This window comes from Gastrolobium bilobum, unplaced genomic scaffold (assembly GCF_033153095.1).
Source record: "Gastrolobium bilobum isolate Gb01-03AN ecotype WA unplaced genomic scaffold, APGP_CSIRO_Gbil_v1 utg5599, whole genome shotgun sequence".
Taxonomy (NCBI): domain Eukaryota; kingdom Viridiplantae; phylum Streptophyta; class Magnoliopsida; order Fabales; family Fabaceae; genus Gastrolobium; species Gastrolobium bilobum.
In genome coordinates, this window is record NW_026897108.1 from 211,471 (window position 1) to 233,264 (window position 21,794).

A 21,794-nucleotide genomic window follows, 5' to 3' on the forward strand; every position below is an offset into this window, starting at 1 on the left:
AAAATATAATTTATTTTTGAATTTTAATTAACCTTTTTTAATTGGTGGGTTGACCCGCCAACCCACCATAAAACGAGGTGAGTTCATTTTTTTCAGCCCATATTTAGTGACGGACCAACCCGTCCCATCCCATTTTTGGCAGGTTAGTAACGTGTCGAGGCGGGCCAACCCAAATTGCCACCCCTAATAAAAATTTAAGCCTTTGAGCTGTGAAGCAAAATTTGGCTCATTTCTTACTTACTTTGTCTATAAAAAAAAAATAGCCACGAGATCTCATGAATATACAACATAAGACAATTATTTCCCTTAAATGAAACCTCATCTCACCTTCACATTATTATACATAACCATTAAAGTATTGTTACTTATAATATAACTTGAGTGACAAGATAACTGAAATTGATTTGTCAACTAATTAAATTCTATATATGAATTACATATTTTGAATGTAGATTGATCTTTCAGGCAGTAACTGCGATATGATGACCTGGGCACTCTCCTATTTTCCAATCGGAACCCCTATCATGAAGGATAGCAAAATATATCGAATTTAATAATTAATAAAACAGTAACGACCAAAAAAATAAGTAAATAAAATTCTAGTGATGTGCATATGTGAGATTAAGCGTTGTTATTTGAGGTCAACAAAAGATAAGTGGAATTTCAACGTTATTAAGCCATACAGTCATGCACTGACCATTTTGTAAAAGTTAAGAACTAATAGTGATTTGACAAGAATAATACATGGGTAAAATGTGTGTCATTTTAAAGGATGTAAAATTATGTCATTTTAAGTGAGAAAAAGAGATAGATAAAGAAGCAGAGAGAGAGTGGACAAAAAAAATAAAGGTGTGGGTCCCACCTCTTTGTGAGAGTGAAATGATGTAAGTTGTGTCATTTAAAAGGTCAAACACTTTTTCCATAGTTCATTTGTCTTTTTTAATTTTAATTTTTTTGATAAACCACAAGTGTTATCCACGAGAGAACTCGAGACTTACTTAATCAGAATCAAACATGTACTACTTGAACTAACCTCATTTAGTATAGTTCATTTGTCATTGAATTATTAAGGTTGTTAATTAAGATAATGTCTAACAACCAAATCTGAACAAATAATCAATATTATCTTATGTTAATAGTCAAGAATGCCATAGAAAATTAAGCCTTTGAGCTGTGAAGCAACATTTGGCTCATTTCTTACTTACTTTGTCTATAAATACCTTCTTACATGGCTTCCTCTTCCTCAAAAGCCACAAGCTTATACCCCATTTGCCAAAAGAATATATATGTTGTTGGTATAGCATATATTAAAAGAGAGACAATGTATTCAGGGGTGAAAGGCATCTTCAAAAGAGGCCATAATAAGGTGAAGGGGACGGTGGTGTTAATGAAGAAGAATGTGCTTGACTTCAACAACATAACCAGTGGTGGTGTGAGGGGACTTATTGGCACAGGAATCAACCTAATTGGCTCAACGGTTGATGGTCTTACTTCATTCTTGGGTCGATCTGTGTCCCTCCAGTTGATTAGTGCTACCAAGGCTGAATGTCAGTTCTTTCTCTCACTTCTCTTCTTTCCTTTTCCTTTTCCTTCATCCACAACTATACAATAATATCAATATATTAGCTTTAAAATTAGTTTTAAAAGTTTGTTCTCATAGATTTATACTCTTTGCCCGTACAAAATGAGAAAGTTGCATTTATACTTGCGGTTTTTTTCGTAGTTTCTAAAACTTCAATTTGTATTTTAAAACTCTGATCTTATATTTCACGACTTTTTTTTTTTTTTTTTTGCATATTTTAAATCTAGAAAGCATCGAGTTAACATTTTTCATAGAAATATTGATTATTCATTTTGGCAAGAAGAGTAAGCGAACAAGTCTGCTTTCTTCTCCACTGATGTCGAATTCCTGTATAATAAAAAAATGGATAAAACTTTCATATGTCATATAAATTACTTGATAATATTTAATTTTAATTAAAAAAATTAAATATTAGGCCATCATGTTAGCAAGAGACTGTATATATTATTCCTAGCTAGTTCATGTGTTACGGGAATTCTTATTGTTTCCCTGTCAAACTACTAAATTTTAATCTACCTGATGATGATTTGTGCTCGTTTACGAAGCCAACCACTAAAAAGTCAAAATAGCCTCCGCCATGTTAAAAAGAAAAGAGAAAAAAAAGAAGAAAGGTTAGGGTAAGGGATAAAAGAAGTATTCATTACTTTTTTATGAGAATTGAAATCTGAATTTTTGTTTAGTTCGACGATTAAAGTTAATATAATTAGGGTTTAATTGAAGGAAGATATGAAAAATGAAGGAATTTCTAACTTTAACAAATTAAATTGGTAAAATTTATCTATAACAGAGAAAATTAAAAATAAAGTAATTTTATTAAATAAAATAAGGTTTATTTTTTTATCACATGAAATAAGATATAAGCGGATAAATTTGGACGAATATAATTTTTTTTTTCACTAGTCGAGTAAATATTCAAATGGCTTACGTGATTACATTTAATTTTCTCAGAAGAATATTACTATTTTAAATTAACCAAGCTACAAAATTATATTTTTCGCTAGTGATTCGTACAGCATTTAGAAAAAGAAATGGGAAAATTAATATTTTTTTTTTTTATATACCAATCCTAATTACGCTTCAGCTCTTTGAGTTAACTAGAAGATTAAGTGCCTGTTTGGATCCTCTTTTTTTTAAGCTAGAAGCTACTTATAAGCATAAGTTAGGCCAAACAGGTTTTGAGAAAAACTCTTATAACGAAAAGCTCTTTTTTTTATAATGAAGAAAAAAGCTGAAAATTAAAAACTCCTAGGAGGAGCTTTTTTTTAAGCTCTTATTTGTTTTTCTTGAATTGTGTGCTTTTTTTTAAAATGAAGAGTGATAAAAATAGAGAGAGAGATAGTTTTCTTGAAATATGTGTTTTTAAGTAATTTTTAAGCTAAAACTTTTATGTAATTTCCAAACAGCTTTTAGCTTCTTTTTTTAAGCTCTTTTTTTTAGCTTTAGCTTATAAGTAGCTTCTAGCTTAAAAATAAGAGGATCCAAACAGGCTCTAATTCTAAATCGAGACTTAATCACATTTAAATCTGCTCACCCCTTCTCAAAATGTATTTCGGTGGAAATCAAACTCAAATTTTCTAGCAACAAAGCTATCTATTGGGTTCACCGTATATATTTTTTTCTTTTTATACAAAAAATCACTATTTAACAATTATTGCTGATCACGCAAAATATCATTTTTAATCCAAGACTGATTTTGAATTTATTTGTATAATAAATGTAGCAAATGGAAATGGGAAAGTTGGAAAATCAACCTTTTTGGAAGGTATTATTACCTCGTTACCAACATTGGGAGCAGGCCAATCAGCATTTGATATTCATTTTGAATGGGACACTGACATGGGAATTCCTGGAGCATTTTATATAAAAAATTATATGCAAATTGAATTCTTCCTTGTGAGTTTGACACTTGAAGACATTCCAAATCAAGGAACCATGCACTTTGACTGCAACTCATGGGTTTACAACTCTAAAGTTTACGAAAAAGATCGAATTTTCTTCGCCAACAAGGTAAAAACTATTTATACCTAGCAAGTATATATGTTACGAGATTTAAATACTATTTTTCAAATGTTTCCAAAACTTTATACACCTAGTCATAATTTGTAGTGTTGTTCGTTCTGCATGTACTTGAACTTTATACCATCAAATGAAAAAGTTCATTGAATATATTGCAGACATATCTTCCAAATGAAACACCAGCTCCACTAGTTACCTACAGAGAAGTAGAATTGCAAACTTTAAGAGGAAATGGAGCAGGGAAGCGCAAGGAATGGGACAGGATCTATGATTATGATGTTTATAATGATCTGGGCAAACCAGATAGTGGTGAAAGGTTTGCTCGGCAAGTTATTGGAGGATCTATCACTCGTCCCTATCCTCGCAGGGGAAGAACTGGTAGAAAAGCAACAAAGAAAGGTTACACTTCTATTTCTAAATGTTGATTTAATTTTTTTTCCAATTCTTTTGTTGGTAACACCTAATGACATTAATGTACTATATGTGTATATATATAGAGGGAGAGGCTCATAAATTTATACTGATATAAGAATAAGAAGTCTTACTTTTAAAATTAGTCATTGTTCATTTATATCCAAAGGCTCTCGTAATTAATAAATTAAAATTGTTACATGTAGTTAGTTTCCCCCAATTAAAAAGTTCATTGTTAGACATAAGTAGAATTATCAGTGTAAAATATATATATATATATATATATATATATATATATATATATATATATATATATATATATATATATATATATATGAGGTTTATATTTCTGCAGCTGCTGTACATGTAGCAGTCAAACATTTGTCATATATATACGTGAAAGCATTAAATGCGGGGAATCATAACTATACAAAAGATAAAAGCATTAAATATGAGGAATCATAACCATACATCTGTCATTGCTGTACGTAAAGTCGTAAAGCGGCTGCAGAAATGATTTTATATATATATATATATATATAAATAACATACACACACATCTTTAATTTGAAATAATAAAAGATGGATGTAAAGAAGGTGAGCCTGGAACAGCAGTAAAGTTATTCTTTTGTAATTGAAAGGTGACAGATTCAAATTTGGAGAATAGCCTTTTTGACATTATGCAAAAGCAAAGATCGAGGTTCAATGCGGAGTGGTTAAATAAAAGATGGATGTTGATAATCAAGATATTTCTAATTTGGGTGAATGGAACCATAATGGCTTAAAAAATAAATGATGTTTTTACCCACATAAGGCAACGTTTTGTGCAATGGTTAAGATTATTTTGCTTTTTTGTAGTTCTTGCTGACACATAATATACTATTTATCTGATTTTTTACAGATCCCAACAGTGAAAAACCAGGGGAGGTTTACGTTCCAAGAGATGAAAACTTTGGTCACTTGAAGTCATCAGATTTTCTTACATACGGAATAAAATCTTTATCTCGGAACGTCTTACCTGCGTTGAAATCTGTGTTTGATTTAAATTTCACACCAAATGAGTTTGATAGCTTCGATGAAGTACGTCGACTCTGTGAAGGTGGAATTAACCTGCCTACAGATATACTCAGCAAAATTAGCCCCATACCAGTGCTCAAGGAAATCTTCCGCACTGATGGTGAAAAAGTCCTCAAGTTTTCAGTACCTGATTTAATTAAAGGTATACATATATATACATAAACATGCTTCATAACATGTAGCTTAAACAACTTAGCAACATGTTAGCCTCACATTTAAAACCTAGAAGCAGTTGAAAATTCGTGCATTAAATGAAGTAATGCACTCTAACTATCTCACCTTCTTTATTATTTGGAGCAGTTAGTAAATCTGCATGGATGACTGATGAAGAATTTGCAAGAGAGATGCTTGCTGGTGTAAACCCTTGCATGATTCACCGTCTTCCAGTAAGTTCAAGTGTTTTTATTGTTTAAGAGCTAAAAGGGTGAATTTAGTTTCCATGTGTTTTATATATGGAATGCATAATGAAGGAAAAGTCATTATTTGTCACCTTTCCTTATAATATTCTTTAATGAATGATAGGAGTTCCCACCACAAAGCAAGCTAGATGCCACAGTCTATGGTGATCAAACTAGTAAAATGACCAAAGAACATTTAGAGATTAACCTAGAAGGGCTCACAATTAATGAGGTAATGATATATAGATGCAGGGGTGTCAATATAGGTTTTGACACGCGGGTCGACCCGCAAAAAATTTCGCGTCGTGTTGGAAAAAATGACACGTAAAAAATTCGTGTCGTGTTCGTATCGACCCGTATTTTTTAAAAATTATTTTATTTTTAATTTGTTATTATTATTTTTTTAATTTTTTTTTAATTTCAATCCATTTTTTTAAAATTTTTTTGTCAATTACCGTTTTGACCCCTATTTTGCGTGTTATTCGTGTCGTGTCAACCCGCAAAAAATTCGTGTCGTGTCAGTGTTGAAGATTTTGACACGAATAAAAATTCGTGTCGTGTTAGTGTTGATGTATTCATGTCGTGTCAACCCGTTTTGACACCCCTATATAGATGTGTTTCACTTAGCAATAAAATGCCATATGAAGAATTTTTGTGTTTCCTTTGACTCGAATCCAAGAAACAAAGTGCTAAAATTGTATTTGTGGAATAGGCAATTAATGGTCAGAGATTATTCATACTAGATCACCATGATGTATTCATGCCGTATTTGAGAAGAATAAACGAAACTTCAGCAAAGGCTTATGCCACGAGGACAATCCTATTCTTGAAAGAAGATGGAACTTTAAAGCCACTCGCCATTGAATTAAGTTTGCCACATCCAAATGGAGATCACTTTGGGGCCAATAGTAAAGTCATCTTGCCAGCAGATGAAGGTGTTGATAGTACATTTTGGCTATTGGCCAAGGCTTAAGCAATTGTAAACGACTCGAGTTATCATCAGCTCATAAGCCACTGGTATATATGAATTGTGTCATTAAGATCATTGCAAACAAATTTAATCTCTAATTTATGAAGTGATTCTTAATTATCAATTTTTTTATGGGGTCACAGGTTAAATACTCATGCTGTGATTGAACCATTCGTCATAGCAACAAACAGGCATCTCAGTGTACTTCACCCGATTCATAAGCTTCTACTTCCTCATTATCGTGACACAATGAATATCAATGCACTTGCTCGACAATCACTAGTTAATGCAGATGGCTTTATAGAGCAAATCTTTATGCTCGGACAATATGCTATGGAGATGTCTTCAGCAGTTTACAAAAATTGGGTATTTCCTGACCAAGCATTACCTGTTGATCTTATCAAGAGGTAATCTATATGAATACAACCTACATGGATGATATTATATCTAACACATTCCCCAATGCAAGAGTTCAATTATCTTAATTAAAGCTTGGACAATATACAATTATACATGCTTAATAACCTTATCCTGAAATTTAACTTCCATTTATAAGAAGAGAAGCACCAAAGATTGCACTCCTAACTACTTTGGATCTTAGATGCTATGATATCTTTGTCAAAAACTAACTAAAATTTTTTTTGTTATATGAGACTCTTGAATGGTTTTATATCTAAAAAAACTGAAGGAATAAATTTTTAAAATACTGTGCCTGTAATAAAAACAATTTTTTTATATTTCGGAACTGTAAAACCACATACAATTTCTCTTTGACGATGCCATAAATTTGAAGAGACTTTTGTAGTTAGTAACAAGTGTATTTTGCTTGATTCAGAGGAATGGCAGTTGAGGATCCATGTTCCCCTCATGGTCTTCGCCTTGTGATAGAGGACTACCCTTATGCTGTTGATGGCCTAGAGATATGGGCTGCTATTAAGACATGGGTCCAGGACTATGTGTCCTTGTACTATGCCACAAATGTAGCTGTTCAAAGAGACTCTGAATTGCAAGCTTGGTGGAAAGAAGTTGTTGAGAAGGGTCATGGTGACTTAAAAGATAAGCTATGGTGGCCTAAATTGCAGACTATTGAAGAGCTGATTCAATCATGCACTACTATTATATGGATTACTTCTGCTCTACATGCAGCTGTTAATTTTGGACAATATCCTTATGGAGGTTTTGTCCTAAACCGTCCGACTCTTAGCAGAAGATTGATCCCAGAAAAAGGAACTCCAGAATATGATGAGATGGTGAAGAGTCCTCAAAAGGCTTATTTGAGAACAATTACACCCAAGTTCCAAACCCTTCTTGACCTTTCAGTGATTGAGATCTTGTCAAGACATGCTTCTGATGAGGTTTACCTTGGACAAAGGGACAATCCAAACTGGACCTCCGATCCAAGGGCACAAGAAGCCTTTAAAAAATTTGGACACAAGCTTGTAGAAATTGAGGGGAAAATCAAAGAGAGGAACCATGATTCAAATCTTAGAAATCGAACTGGGCCAGCTCAGCTTCCTTACACTTTGCTTGTTCCATCAAGTGATGAAGGGTTGACTTTTAGAGGAATTCCTAACAGTATCTCTATCTAATTATAAGACAAAGGCAATTCATATTAATTTACATGTATGTTTTTCATACATCATTTACGGTCAGAACAGCTAGTGCATGGAGGGTATTTAATAATGAGCATTTTAAAGGTCACCGTTTAATAAGAGCGCCATCACTTTAGTTTATATGTTTAATTATTGTATTTGTATGCTTTCTGGTTTGCAGATATAATAAGAACGCAATCAGTTTTGTATAAACTGTTTAGTTCCTGTCATGTTTATCTGTAATATATATGTAAAAGTTATGTTTATAATTCTCATGAGAATCCCAACCTATAGAAGTTTTGTTTCTCTCTGAAAATTGGACCTTATGGATACAGGCCCAACGTTACAGGCCCACGATACCAGGGTGTAACTTTCCAATTTAGATTGGTGGGGGGTATATCTCAATCATTACCTTTATTTTATGATAGATATAAATTATAAACAAAAGAGAATACGATGTAGGTCTAATCATCATGTAATATAAAACGAAGAAATTAATTGAAAGCGAAAGCTTCCTAATAATCAATATTAATAGTATGCTCCATGTGATTAATGCCCTTGTAATTTATTTATGTTGCCGGTACAACATTTTGTACATGAAGTCAGCCGCTCAATGAAAAATTAACCCTTAATTTGAGCATTCGAATAAAATACCAATTAGCTGAGATAAGACATAATTGTCTCAACAGGCTTAGTTTATCAAGAAATTGAACTGATATTATATATTGTATTAACAAAGCTTTCTGAACCATGAGTTAAATTTAAATTTTGTAATTTCATAGTATTATATATATAATTTCATAGTTTTATATATATATATATATATATATATATATATATATATATGTGGTCGTAACATTGTGCGTAACATTATTTGTGTGTCACAATATCCTATCCCTATATATATATATATATATATATAAAATAAAATGAAACATTAACATGTATTAAATTAAAATGTTACAAATAATATTATTGATCGGTCCAATACAATATGGGCAGTCCAATATGTTTTGGACCTAATCACACACGGTTGAATAGTTAAGGCTTTCAATGGGGCTCTATGTTTCTTGGGCTAGAGATAGTGGTAGTAAGATGGATCAGTGACGTTCTCCCTTGGCGCGATGATTCTGACTGGGGGTACTGCAAAGACACTCTGACGCTCAAGTCAGTATCAAAGCTAGGTTTTGTTGTATTCTTACTTAATTAGATTATTCTACCTGGGTATGTACCCTTCGTTTATATAGTGAATCTGATGCCGCCTTTGATATGTGATATGTCCTCTGATTGGCTGTTCATGGGCTGCAGGCTTATCTGTTCTTAGCTGGTGCCTTTTTGGCCTTACCTCTATATGTCAAGCTACCTTGGTAGAGTGGTGGCAAGCTGGAGCTGTCTTTCGTGTATTGGTTCTATGACGCGGTGGTTTCTTGTGCTATGGACTCCATCCTTAGGGCCTGTTTAGTGTGATGTATAAGGCCTGATAGTACAAGCTTATACTATACATTATGACATTTTCAGTTGTTTGGTGTGACCATAGTATAGTATAAGCTTATACATCAAGACTCTTTAATACATCAAAATGATGTATAAGTCAATCAGGTCTAGGGAGGTGGGACTAGACCTGATAAGCTATTGATGTATTAAGTTAATCCCTTGCTTCCCCTTCTACCCTTTTTCCTTCTTCATCCCCTTTCTTCCCCTTCCCCCTTTAATGGAGGTGGCATCAACCACGCCGGAGTGGCATCAACCACGCCGGAGTGGCAGGCTTTGGAGTCAACTCGATGGGGACAAGAAAGAGAGAGAGGATTTGGAACACACAAGAGAATAGATGTTGTTCAATTTCTCTATAGCAACACATGAAATCCTTGCCATACTTGCAAGGTATGTTAGGAACGGTCACTACGATGAGGTTCTCTATCGCTATTTGGAGCAATGGAAATTTGGTTTGTGTGGGTCAACCATTACGTTTTGTCTAAAAAGTTGTGTTGCTTTAGAGAGGTTCTAATGTGGAAGAGGGGTCTATGTTGATTCCTTAAAGCTTAATTTGAATTCTGATTGTTTTGTTGGTTATTCTCTCATTCAGTTATATTCCCAATATGAGAAAATTGAGGATGTATATAAGGTGTTTGATGAAATTACCAATAAAGATCTTGTGGCTTATTCGTCCATGATACTGCCTATGCTCACTGTGGGGGCTCATGTGCTTATGGGGCTTCCAGATTTCTTACTCAATGTAAGAGCAACTAATGCATCCCAATCGACTAACATTAGTGAGCTTATTGCATACAACAGTGAAATTGGGATCCCTGCAAGAGGCTCGTGCAATCCATGGCTACGCCATTAGAAAAAAAACTGGCTTGTTGGATGAGATTTTTGAGACAACCCTCCTCGATATATATCATAAATGTGGGAATGTAGAAATTTTTTCTATCAAATTATAGAAATACAATAGATTTTTATAAAAATTAACACCATATGAGATATTTGGAAGAATTATATAAATTCTTTATTAAAGGGTATTTTTGTCAAGAATAATTATTTTTATCATATCTGGTATTATACAGTGCATTACCAAACAATGAATAGTATTAACTTATACAATACATTATTTTATACAATATCATGCCAAACGCTGGATAGTATTAAAATTTAATCAGACCTTATATAATCAGGTCTTATACTATCAAGCCTTATACTATCAGGCCTTATCCTATCATGTGCACCAAACATGCCCTTAGTTCTTAAGGCATGTCTAAGGCGGTTTAAGCGCGATGAGGCCATCGCGCCCCTAGATTCTTTAAGCGTGATGAACATATCGCTTACTTCATGGGCCTTATGTGTTTGGGCCTTAATCTTTGGTTTTAACCCTTTTGTGGGCTTGTTATATTTTATCCAGATCAATTATTATTTTAAAAAATGATTATATATGAAGCTAGCACACTCGTGTGAAATCTTCACTTCCCCCCCCCCTCCACTTATCCTTTTTCCCCCTCTTCCTTTGCATCTTTCTTACAACAAAAACGAAAATTCAAATAAGGAAACAAAGATCAACAATATCAAAACTATCTCAAACACTAACAAAATTTCCATACAAAGCATAAATCACAAATCAAAGACAAAAATACTAAAATCTCAAAGAAAAAGCGTATATAGAAGTCGAATTTAAAGAGTTCTTGCCAAAAATATCACATAATAAGTAAGATTAACATTTCATACGTTTTTAAATTATGCCAAACTAATTATTATAAGGCTTAGTGATCATTATTTTTTTGTGAAATAGGTTATTCTACTTACTTTTTTTCTGTCTATCCTTATCTATCACTCTCCAACACCGTTAGATCGGAATCTAAAGAGGAGAGAGAAAAATAAATATTAATTAAGATTATGATCTAACGATATTAGAGAGTAGTAAGTAAAGGTAGGCAGAAAAAAAGTAAGTAAATAATCTATCCTTTTTTTTATACCAACTATAATTATCTCTTTGAAACAAATTGGTCCCCTAAGTATTCTTACAAATTTTAATTTTTTGATTCAGTTATAAAACTAATCCTGAGTAAGGCTTAGTCAAAGTAAAGCTCTTTGATCCTCACTATCGATGTATTGGGTGGGAATCGAATCCAATACTTTCCCCCCACCTACTCATTATTATCTTATCAAGTACTAGAAAAAGTAATGCTATATATTTATAAATTTAACTTAGTTAGTTAATTAGTAATTAATGATGAGTAATTTACAGTCTAATTATTAGATTTTCTGATTTTTAATCAATATTGAAGAGAATTAATTATTTTAATCAGTGTTATGAAACCCGGACCGACCCGGCCGGGTCGACCCGGGAACCGGTAAACCGGTCATATAACCGGTCCGGTTGAAGCAAATGACCGGTTCTGCATCAGAACCGGTGCGACCTGGCCAGTTTTCATGAAAACCGGTGACCCGGCCCGGTCCCAAAAAAAAATTAAAATTTTTTTTTTCAAAAAAAATAAATCATAATGGACATATTTGAATATTTTTTTGCTTATTGACTTACATAAGTTATGTACTTACAACACTAATATTATCTCAATTATGCACTATGCAGAAATTTTTGATTTGATTTATAGTTAGAGATGTCGTTTTCTTAACCTAAAGTCCTGTATCACGATCATTATATTTTTGTTTAATCTTTTATTGGATAATAACATGTCGTTTATTATTTTTTATATTAAAATATTTGAAATTTGTATCATTTTTTTTAGATATTTGAATATGTTTATAATTTTTTAATATAAATTATAAGATTACATATAATTACTGGGTTATGCGGTTGAACTAGTGACCCGCTAGTGAACCAGTGACTCAGTGACCCAGTACCTCGACCGAGTTAATGACCGAGCCGGTTTAATAACATTGATTTTAATCCTCAAGATCGTCCGAAGATAAACGTTGCGTTAATTGATATAAAAATTAACTACATGATGTCCTTATCGTACATAAAAGATATTTTCATAACCTTTTCACGCATTAAAGGGTCGCATACTCACCCCCTTTGTCCTTGAGGCATAGTTAACGTTAAAGCCAAAGGCGGTTTGCAGCTCCGTTGCACCTGGATTAAGCATTCAAGGAATAGTAATAGTTTGTATAAATTATTCTTATAACTTTTTAAATTCAATGGCTTTGTAGCATTAGATGCAGGTATGATTTTTTTTTTTTTTTTAAAAATACCAGTTGGTGTTTGAAGCGGGTCAACTGATTCAGTTTTAGGTTGAGTCTCTTGATCCTCTTAAGAATTGTAATTCTCATGAATTGAATTTACTACCTTATGAACATGTTAAATTCTGTAGTCTAAGTGGGTCACCACTAGACTAGCAACTTTTGGGTAGATATGATTTATTTTAGGGTAAAGCAGTTAAAGAAAATAAGTTATCACTAGTGAACATAAAATGACGTCATTTTGTGATGAAAATTAAGGTATTTTTATAATTCTAATTTATTATAGGGTTATATTAGTCTTTATCATTATAATTTTTTAATCTTATAGTCCCAAAACAATGTCGTTTTGGGCTCACTAGAGAAATATTTTTCCTTTATTTTAACAATGAATTTTAATATACACATTTTAACTTAGATTTTTTTTTCAGTCTTTCACAAAATTATAAGATATATATTTCTTGTTTTAAATAAAATATTAATTTATATATGACATCAAGAGTTTTAAAACACGCATGTTTAATAAAAGAGAAATACTTTTGCAGAAGTAAGTGTTGTACAAGATAAATTCAAGTGAACTTAGTTGAAATTTCAAGTATATGTAATAACACTCACTGTTTTGTGTATAGGGAATGCTTATTTTCACCAAAAAAAAAATGTGCTTACGAAAGAGAGATAATTTTGTCGATCTATAATTAAATTCAAAAAATAGATCAATATGAAATTGTAGGAGTTTTATCCATAGTGACATGCATAAAAAAATGTGAATTTAAAAAGGAAATATTAAAGCGCACATTGTAAAACATGTCATTTTAGTTATACATTTCAAATATTTTAAGCTTTCCATGTTTATGTTATATCTTTCTAATACTCTTCTACTTTAGGCCCGTTTGGATGAGTTTTTTAAAAAATAACTTTTTATACATTCCTTTTTTTTAAAATAATTTTTTAATAAGATAAAGTTATTTTACGTTTGGATGTATGATCTGAAAATCACTTTTACATAAAAAAGTTATTTGGAATATAAAAAAAAGCACTTTTTATATATAAAATTACAACAAAAGAGAGATAAAATAGCATGATAGTAGGATAAGAAGAGATAAAATAGTTATGATAGGATAAGATTAAAATTATATTTTAAAATTTATATTATTTTTTTCTAAAAAAAAAAAATTATATTATATTTTAATTTCTGCTTTTTTCAAAAGCAACCAACTACTAGCTATAAAAAAAAGAAACATTTTAACTTTTATTTTAAATTTTTCTTTTTTTAAAAATTGTTATCCAAACATCTAAAAATTCTCAAAAGGACTTTTATTTAAAAAAAAGCAACTTTTTTAGGAATAAAAACTCATCCAAACGTTGTTTACCAAAAAAAAAAACTCATCCAAACGAGCACTTTATCTTTCTTTAGAAAATGTGGACGCTAACCCCATAATCACCAATCATATAAAGTAATTATCTAGATTTTTTTGGTTGAAATAGTTCTTTTCACTACTAATTAAGTCATGCTAATATATTGAGAAGATTCTTAATTTTTTTTTACAAATTAACTTTAAAGTATTGTAACTGATCAATTAGTGTAGTGTTCTGAATTATTATTTTTTATCACTATTTGACGTTCTCTTTTATTTCTTCATTAATAATTTCAAAATATTTCTTGCATATAGAAATAAATGTAGTTAGAAGGAGAGTTGATGAATAAGAAAATTAGTGGCCAACCAATAATTATTAATTAAATTGGTAAGGAGTTTATTTTTATTGATTAGTGGTTTCAATTTTGAGGCCCTAAAAAAAGGGTCTTGAAAAAATAATCCCCTAAATTGAATTAATTAGATAATCAGTTAATTATCGGAAAAAAAAAATCGATGGGCTTGTGAGTGTAGACAAAGGAAGAGTCGACTCGGCCTGCAAATTATCTATGATCAATACGTGTATCTTTTTGTCATTATTTCACATTAAGCAAATTGTTTATATTAAACCAAAAAGGCCAAAACCTCGTGTTCCTCGTACGCCATTATACTATGGTCCCTTGAGCCACAGATCAATCGAAAACAAAGAATAATAGATAATATGTCCAACCCGGTTCACACGTCTGTTTCATATTTTATTTTACATTGTTAAACACTCGCGTCATCCGCTATGTGTGCTTATAGGATAATCAATTATTCACGTAATTTTATATATGGAGGTTGAATAAATATTAAGAATTATGCATTCACCTGTAGTGCATAAATAGCGTTATTCAATTTATTTGTAGAATGTATATAAGATAAGATTTCCATAAAATCTCATACACTATTAAATGAGTGGTTGAGGTTTCTTTTATTAATTTCTTTACACCAAACTTAAAATTAGTTCAGTAGTTCAAAATTTATGAAACAGTAATGCCTTGAATTTAAGTTTAAAAAATTTTACTTAGATTTTTCAAAATATTTAATTCTACTCGATCATTAGCAATTTAAAAAGATTTATCCATACATTTAACAATATATTGTAATATTATTTAATAATTTAACATTTAATTTTGTTATTAATATGATTAAACTCTTGAAAAAAAGTGTTAAAATATAACTAAGATAGAATTTTAGAATGCTCTAAAATAAAAATTGAATTATTTATCATATTATAAAGTAAAATAATTTTTATTGATATACCTATCTCTACTTTTCTATATTTCATTTCCACTTGAGGAACAAGAAACATAAAGAGAATCCTAAGGATCAAATATACCATTCTCTATTTAGATGGGAAGACTAGACATTTGTCTTTTGTGGAAAAGTTCTGAACTGGCAATCTGATAATACAAATGTAGTTGCCAATAATTACTCAGTTTATGATAGAACCAACTACCTATGTTGAATCCAATTGCAGAATAAGAAATATAGCAGAATAAGAAATATAGTTGCCAATTATTCAGTTTATGACAGAGCTAACTACCAATGTTGAATCCAATTGCAGAATAAGATACTTAAGATTTTGCACAAGTAGTCCTCATATACAGTCCTACGCGGTTCCTGCAGAACTTTTAGAAGAAATACAAATTATCACAGTTTGATTGTGGTCTTATTACTTGTATTCATGTTACTTAAAATGTGGTCCTTCGCGTGAAAACAAGATATGTCCAAAAGAACCCAAACACATATAGCTAGCATATAGCACTAGTTTCTTATTAGAGTTTCTTTAATCTCATGTATGTTGTAAGAGATAACATATTTTATGCTAAGACACAAAATAGTGTTATCCATACTAAAAAAAGAAAAGAAAAAATAGCAGCATAATTATAAAATTGTTTATGGCATAAGATATTAACCAGAGTAAATATCCTTTTTGGTTCTCAGCAAATTTTACGATGCCCGTTTTAGTCCCTAGCAAATAAAAAGGCCCATCGTGGTCCCTAAGAAATACAAAATGAACCCATTTTAGTTCTTTTGAGGACTAATATGGGCCTTTTTTGACATTGTGAGGGACCACAATTTCAACTAAATTGGTTCATTTTGAATTTCTTAGGGACCACAATGAGTCTTTTTATTTGCTAGGGACTAAATCGGGTATCGTAAAATTTGCTGAGGACCAAAAAGGATATTAACTAATATTTCCATTCTTATTAATTAGCCATCAAGTAATACTCACTTCACACGTTACTATTATTGATAAGAAGAGCTAACTTGGAAGAAAAATATAAGAGTTTTTTAAGGCGGGCTCCCAAGCTGTGTATAAGATATGTAACAAAGAATATAATAAAATAGAATGAGATAGAATTAAATGAAATAGAGTAGAAGAAAAATATTATATTATTTAAATATTATATGATAATAGGTCCGAGTAAATCTTTCAAGGGGTTTGATTTTCTCATGTTAAATGAGAATTCAATTCTCATGTTGTAGAGATAAAAAGCATGTGTGACCCATGTGTTAGAAAAAATTATATGTAGGACCCATGTCAACACAGAAATCAAAGGGTGTGTAGAAAAATTTGAATTCTCATGTTAAATGTGAATTATAAAACCCTTTCATTATATTATAACTTTGATTATAATTTTTTCATATCAACGTTTTGCAAGTGGAGTTAACTCCTCAAAAAAAATAAAATTCCTTATATAGAACTTGGAGAGTGTAACACACCTTTAACACATGTATACTTTTCTCTTCGGCTATAAATACCAAACTTGGCTACCTCACAAGCCACAAGCTTCTCCTACATTTTCATAAGTAATAGTACTGTTGATCAATGGCATCTACGTTAAAGACGTTGGGCTTCGGCAAGAGCCAACAGATCAAAGGGACTGTGGTGATAATGGCCAAGAATGTGTTGGACTTTAACGCCATAACCTCAGCTGCTACTACCGGTGTTTCTGGCTTTCTTGGCGGGTTCTTCGACGCTGCCGGCAGCTTAGCTGGTGGTTTAGCTGATGACGTTACTGCCATCTTCAGCCGTAGTGTCTCCCTGCAGTTAATCAGTGCAACCAACACAGATAGTTTGTTCTCTCGCTTTGCATTCTTTTCTTTCAATTTGCAAGACAGACGCACATATATACACGCATATATATATAGGTTTAGTGTTTTTTTATGTTATATAAGAGATAAATTTTATCTTCTACACATACATAAAAGTGTACGGGGTTCATATTTTCTCCTTCTTGCGGTTTTTACATGGGTCACACACAGACTTTTATGTACGTGTAGAAATATTTTTACCTCCTACAATTAATATTAGAAACATCAAATTATATATATATATATATATATATATATATATATATATATAGACAGGATATTCTTACACCGGTGTAAGAGTTAGAAGTCTTACACTCAATCTTGACCATGATCCACTTGTATCCAATGACTCACATTACTAAAAAATTTGAGCCCTTAGATATAAGTGGGATCAGCGGACAAGATTGAGAGTATAACTTAGCACTGGTGTAAAATGATCATATATATATATATATATATATATATATATATATATATATATATATATAAATATATATATATGGGGGATTAGTGTTTCTTATATGATAGAAGATAATTTTATCTCCTATACACACATGTGAAACCATATTAGAAGAAGAGATAGAAAATAAAAATTGGGCTCACACACTTTGAAATATATGTAGGAGATAAAATTATATATATCCTATAATATGAGAAATATTAATTCTTATATATATCTAAAAAAAATTAGTTATTATTAATGTTTCATGAATTAGTGCTTCCATCTTCAAGTTCTTTTAAAATTCCCACGTCCAAATCAGCGTGCTAACTCACACAACCTTTACACAACAAATGATATAGGATTCTATTGTGGAAATATTATTTATAATTGTGCTGAATTTGCCAAGAAAATAGTACTTTTTATTTATTTATTTATTTCAGCAGCAACTGTTCTTCAATAGTATATAAATTGTGTGGAAAAAAAATATGCATGCAAGTGTCAGTTTTTTAAAGATTATTGTTCGATCACTTGACTCATGATTTGGAATTTTTTTTTTTTTTTGTAGGAAATGGAAATGGGAAACTTGGAAAGGAAACCTTCGTAAATAAACATCTTCCAACGTTACCAACCTTGGGAGATAGGCAGGATGCATTCGATATTTATTTTGATTGGGATGCTGATTTTGGAATACCAGGAGCATTTTACTTTAGAAACTATCTGCAACGTGATGAGTTCTTCCTTGTCAGTGTAACACTTGAAGACATACCAAATCATGGAACCATTCACTTTGTTTGTAACTCATGGGTTTACAACTCAAAGAAATACAAAAAGGATCGCATTTTCTTTGACAGTAATGTAAGCTCTTAACCAAGTAACTAGTTATGAAATTTAAATACTATTCTCCTAATGTTTAGTCCCAACCATTTTATTTTTTTTTTCATTCTATAAATGAGAAAATCATTGTATATATTGCAGACATATCTTCCAAGTGAAACACCAGCTCCACTAGTTAAGTATAGAGAAGAAGAGTTGCTGAATTTAAGAGGAGATGGAAAAGGGAAGCGCGTGGAATGGGAAAGGATCTATGATTATGATGTCTACAATGATTTAGGCAATCCGGATGGTGGTGCAGCTCGCCCAATCCTTGGAGGCTCTAGCACCTATCCCTATCCTCGTAGGGTTAGAACCGGTAGAAATCCAACCAGAAAAGGTTAGACTTTTACTTTTTAATTATGATTTTTTTTTCTTCCAATTTTTCTGTTGATGATATATAATGTAACCAACGGAAGAATTGGAAGAAAAAAATGTAAGGTAATGTTTTGTTGACCACTAAGCATATATAATTTTATTAGTTTGTTATAAAATTGTGCAATTTGCTAATTTGCTGATATTTAATCTACTACTATTTGATTCTTGACAGATCCAAAAAGTGAGCAACCAGGGGAGGTTTATATCCCAAGAGATGAAAATTTTGGTCATCTGAAGTCATCAGATTTCCTTACATATGGAATAAAATCTTTATCTCAAGACGTTTTACCTCTGTTTCAATCTTTAATTTTTGATTTGAATTTCACACCGAATGAGTTTGCTAGCTTCGATGACGTGCGTGGACTCTATGAAGGTGGAATTACACTCCCTACTAATATACTCAGCAAATTTAGCCCCTTACCTGTTCTCCAGGAAATCTTCCGCACTGATGGTGAACAAGTCCTCAAGTTTCCACCACCCCATGTAATCAAAGGTATATATATCTTAATTGAACCATCTTTACTTAACATGACAGTTATTAGCATCATATTTGAATTCAACAGCAACACTTATTTGCTGAATTAATCCCATTTTGTCAATTATTTTATTATTTTGAGCAGTTAGTAAATCTGAATGGATGACTGATGATGAATTTGCAAGAGAGATGATTGCTGGTGTAAATCCTTGTGTAATTCGCCTTCTTCAAGTATGTCCAAATATTTTTATTCTTAAACTTTGGTGTCACTATTCGTCATCTTTCATTATATTATTCTTTAACAATGGTAGGAGTTCCCACCACAAAGCAAGCTAGATGCCAGTGTCTACGGTGATCAAACTAGTACAATAACAAAAGAACACTTGGAGACTAACCTAGATGGGGTCACAGTAGATGAGGTAATGATGTGAATACATACTTTTCATTGTAAAATAACATATTAAGACTTTCTACTATGGCCGGAAACTATGAAACTATGTTATTGAAATTAAATTTATGGAACAGGCACTTAATGGTCAGAGACTACTCATATTAGATTACCATGACGCATTCTTGCCATATTTGAGTAAGATAAACCAAAATGCAAAGGCTTATGCCACGAGGACAATCGTGTTCTTGAAAGATGATGGAACTCTAAAGCCTCTGGCCATTGAATTAAGTTTGCCACATCCAGATGGTGATAAGTTTGGTGCCGTCAGTAAAGTAATCTTGCCCGCGAATGTTGGTGTTGAAAGTACTATTTGGCTATTGGCCAAGGCTTATGTTATTGTAAATGATGCATGTTATCACCAGTTAATGAGCCACTGGTAAGAAATCCACTAGTGATATCTATAAACATGTTTAGTCTTATGTATGCACACATGAAATGATTATGAATAATTTTTTCATGTGAACGCAGGTTAAATACTCATGCAGTGATGGAGCCATTTGTCATAGCAACAAACAGGCATCTTAGTGTGCTTCACCCTATTTATAAACTTCTATATCCTCACTATCGTGACACCATCAATATCAATGGACTTGCTCGTCATGCCCTGATTAATGCAGGTGGAATTATAGAGCAATCATTTTTGCCTGGACCGTATTCTATTGAGATGTCTTCGGTGGCTTACAAGAATTGGGTTTTTACTGACCAAGCATTACCAGCTGATCTCATCAAGAGGTAATATTAATAAATATACACCACTAGAAAAAAATAAAAAATTAAATTTATCATTTTCAGTTATTAGGAATGACTTGCAGTTATTAATAAAAAAAAATTTGCTCGAATGATTCAGAGGATTGGCAGTTGAGGATCCCTCTTCCCCTCATGGTCTTCGCCTTGTGATAGAGGACTACCCTTATGCTGTTGATGGACTAGAAATATGGGATGCTATTAAGACATGGGTCCAAGACTATGTCTCCTTGTACTATGCCACAGATGTGGCTGTTCAAAATGACTCTGAACTTCAAGTTTGGTGGAAGGAAGCTGTAGAAAAGGGCCATGCTGACTTGAAAGATAAGCCATGGTGGCCTAAGTTGCAGACTCTTGAAGAACTTATTCAATCATGCACTATTATCGTATGGATTGCTTCTGCTCTTCATGCAGCTGTTAATTTTGGACAATATCCTTATGGAGGTTATATCCTGAACCGTCCAACTATTAGTAGAAGATTGATCCCAGAAAAAGGAACTCCAGAATATGATGAGATGACAAAGAATTCTCAAAAGGCTTATTTGAGAACAATTACACCAAAATTCCAAACTCTTGTTGACCTTTCAGTGATTGAGATATTGTCAAGGCATGCTTCTGATGAGGTCTACCTTGGGGAGAGGGATAATCCAAATTGGACAAGTGATTCGAGGGCATTGCAAGCCTTCAAAAAGTTTGGAAGCAAGTTGACAGAAATTGAGGAAAAGATCATAGGGAGGAACAACAATTCAAGTCTGAGAAATCGATCGGGGCCAATTAAACTGCCCTACACTTTGCTCCTTCCTACAAGTGATGAAGGGTTGACTTTCAGAGGAATTCCCAATAGTATCTCTATATGAAAAGAGTGTGTGGCTTACTCATATGACTATTGTACTTTCTAATAAAAATAGATGATATCTCAATGTGAAAAGAGTGTGTGGTTTCTTTATCTTTATCTTTAGTAGTTTCTAATAAACTTAGATGTTGCTTGTCTATGTATAGTTAATGTCTTTATGTTTGTAGTACTGTATTTGGATGCCCTCGGTTTGGATGTAATAAAGTGTTTTCCCTATCACTTTGTATTTATTACACGTTATGTTTTCCAGCGGTATGTTAAAGCAATTATGTTTATTATTTTTCTGAGAATCCCACCTTAGGAATATAAAAAATTAAAATCTCCATATTTTACAACAGTAACGAACCATT

General features: G+C 32.0%; 1 protein-coding gene and 1 pseudogene across 1 annotated transcript; both read left to right on the top strand.

Annotated features, from left to right (window-relative positions):
• The first annotated feature begins 1,321 nt into the window (after nucleotides 1-1,321).
• Nucleotides 1,322-8,043, top strand: LOC133304246 (seed linoleate 9S-lipoxygenase-2-like; annotated as a pseudogene).
• Nucleotides 8,044-16,965: 8,922 nt separating this feature from the next.
• Nucleotides 16,966-21,448, top strand: LOC133304250 (seed linoleate 9S-lipoxygenase-like). Its single transcript, XM_061504260.1, has 9 exons — nucleotides 16,966-17,212; nucleotides 18,239-18,528; nucleotides 18,649-18,883; nucleotides 19,094-19,414; nucleotides 19,542-19,627; nucleotides 19,708-19,815; nucleotides 19,922-20,223; nucleotides 20,316-20,579; nucleotides 20,695-21,448. The coding sequence occupies exons 1-9, from the start codon at nucleotides 16,966-16,968 to the stop codon at nucleotides 21,446-21,448; spliced, it is 2,607 nt and encodes an 868-aa protein (XP_061360244.1).
• The last annotated feature ends 346 nt before the right edge of the window (nucleotides 21,449-21,794 follow it).

Coding starts and splice junctions, on each gene's coding strand:
- LOC133304250 (XM_061504260.1), top strand. CDS start 16,966: ATGGCATCTACGTTAAAGACGTTGGGCTTCGGCAAGAGCCAACAGATC. Junction 17,213..18,238: donor CAGTGCAACCAACACAGATA/GTTTGTTCTCTC, acceptor TTTTTTTTGTAG/GAAATGGAAATGGGAAACTT. Junction 19,628..19,707: donor GTGTAATTCGCCTTCTTCAA/GTATGTCCAAAT, acceptor TAACAATGGTAG/GAGTTCCCACCACAAAGCAA.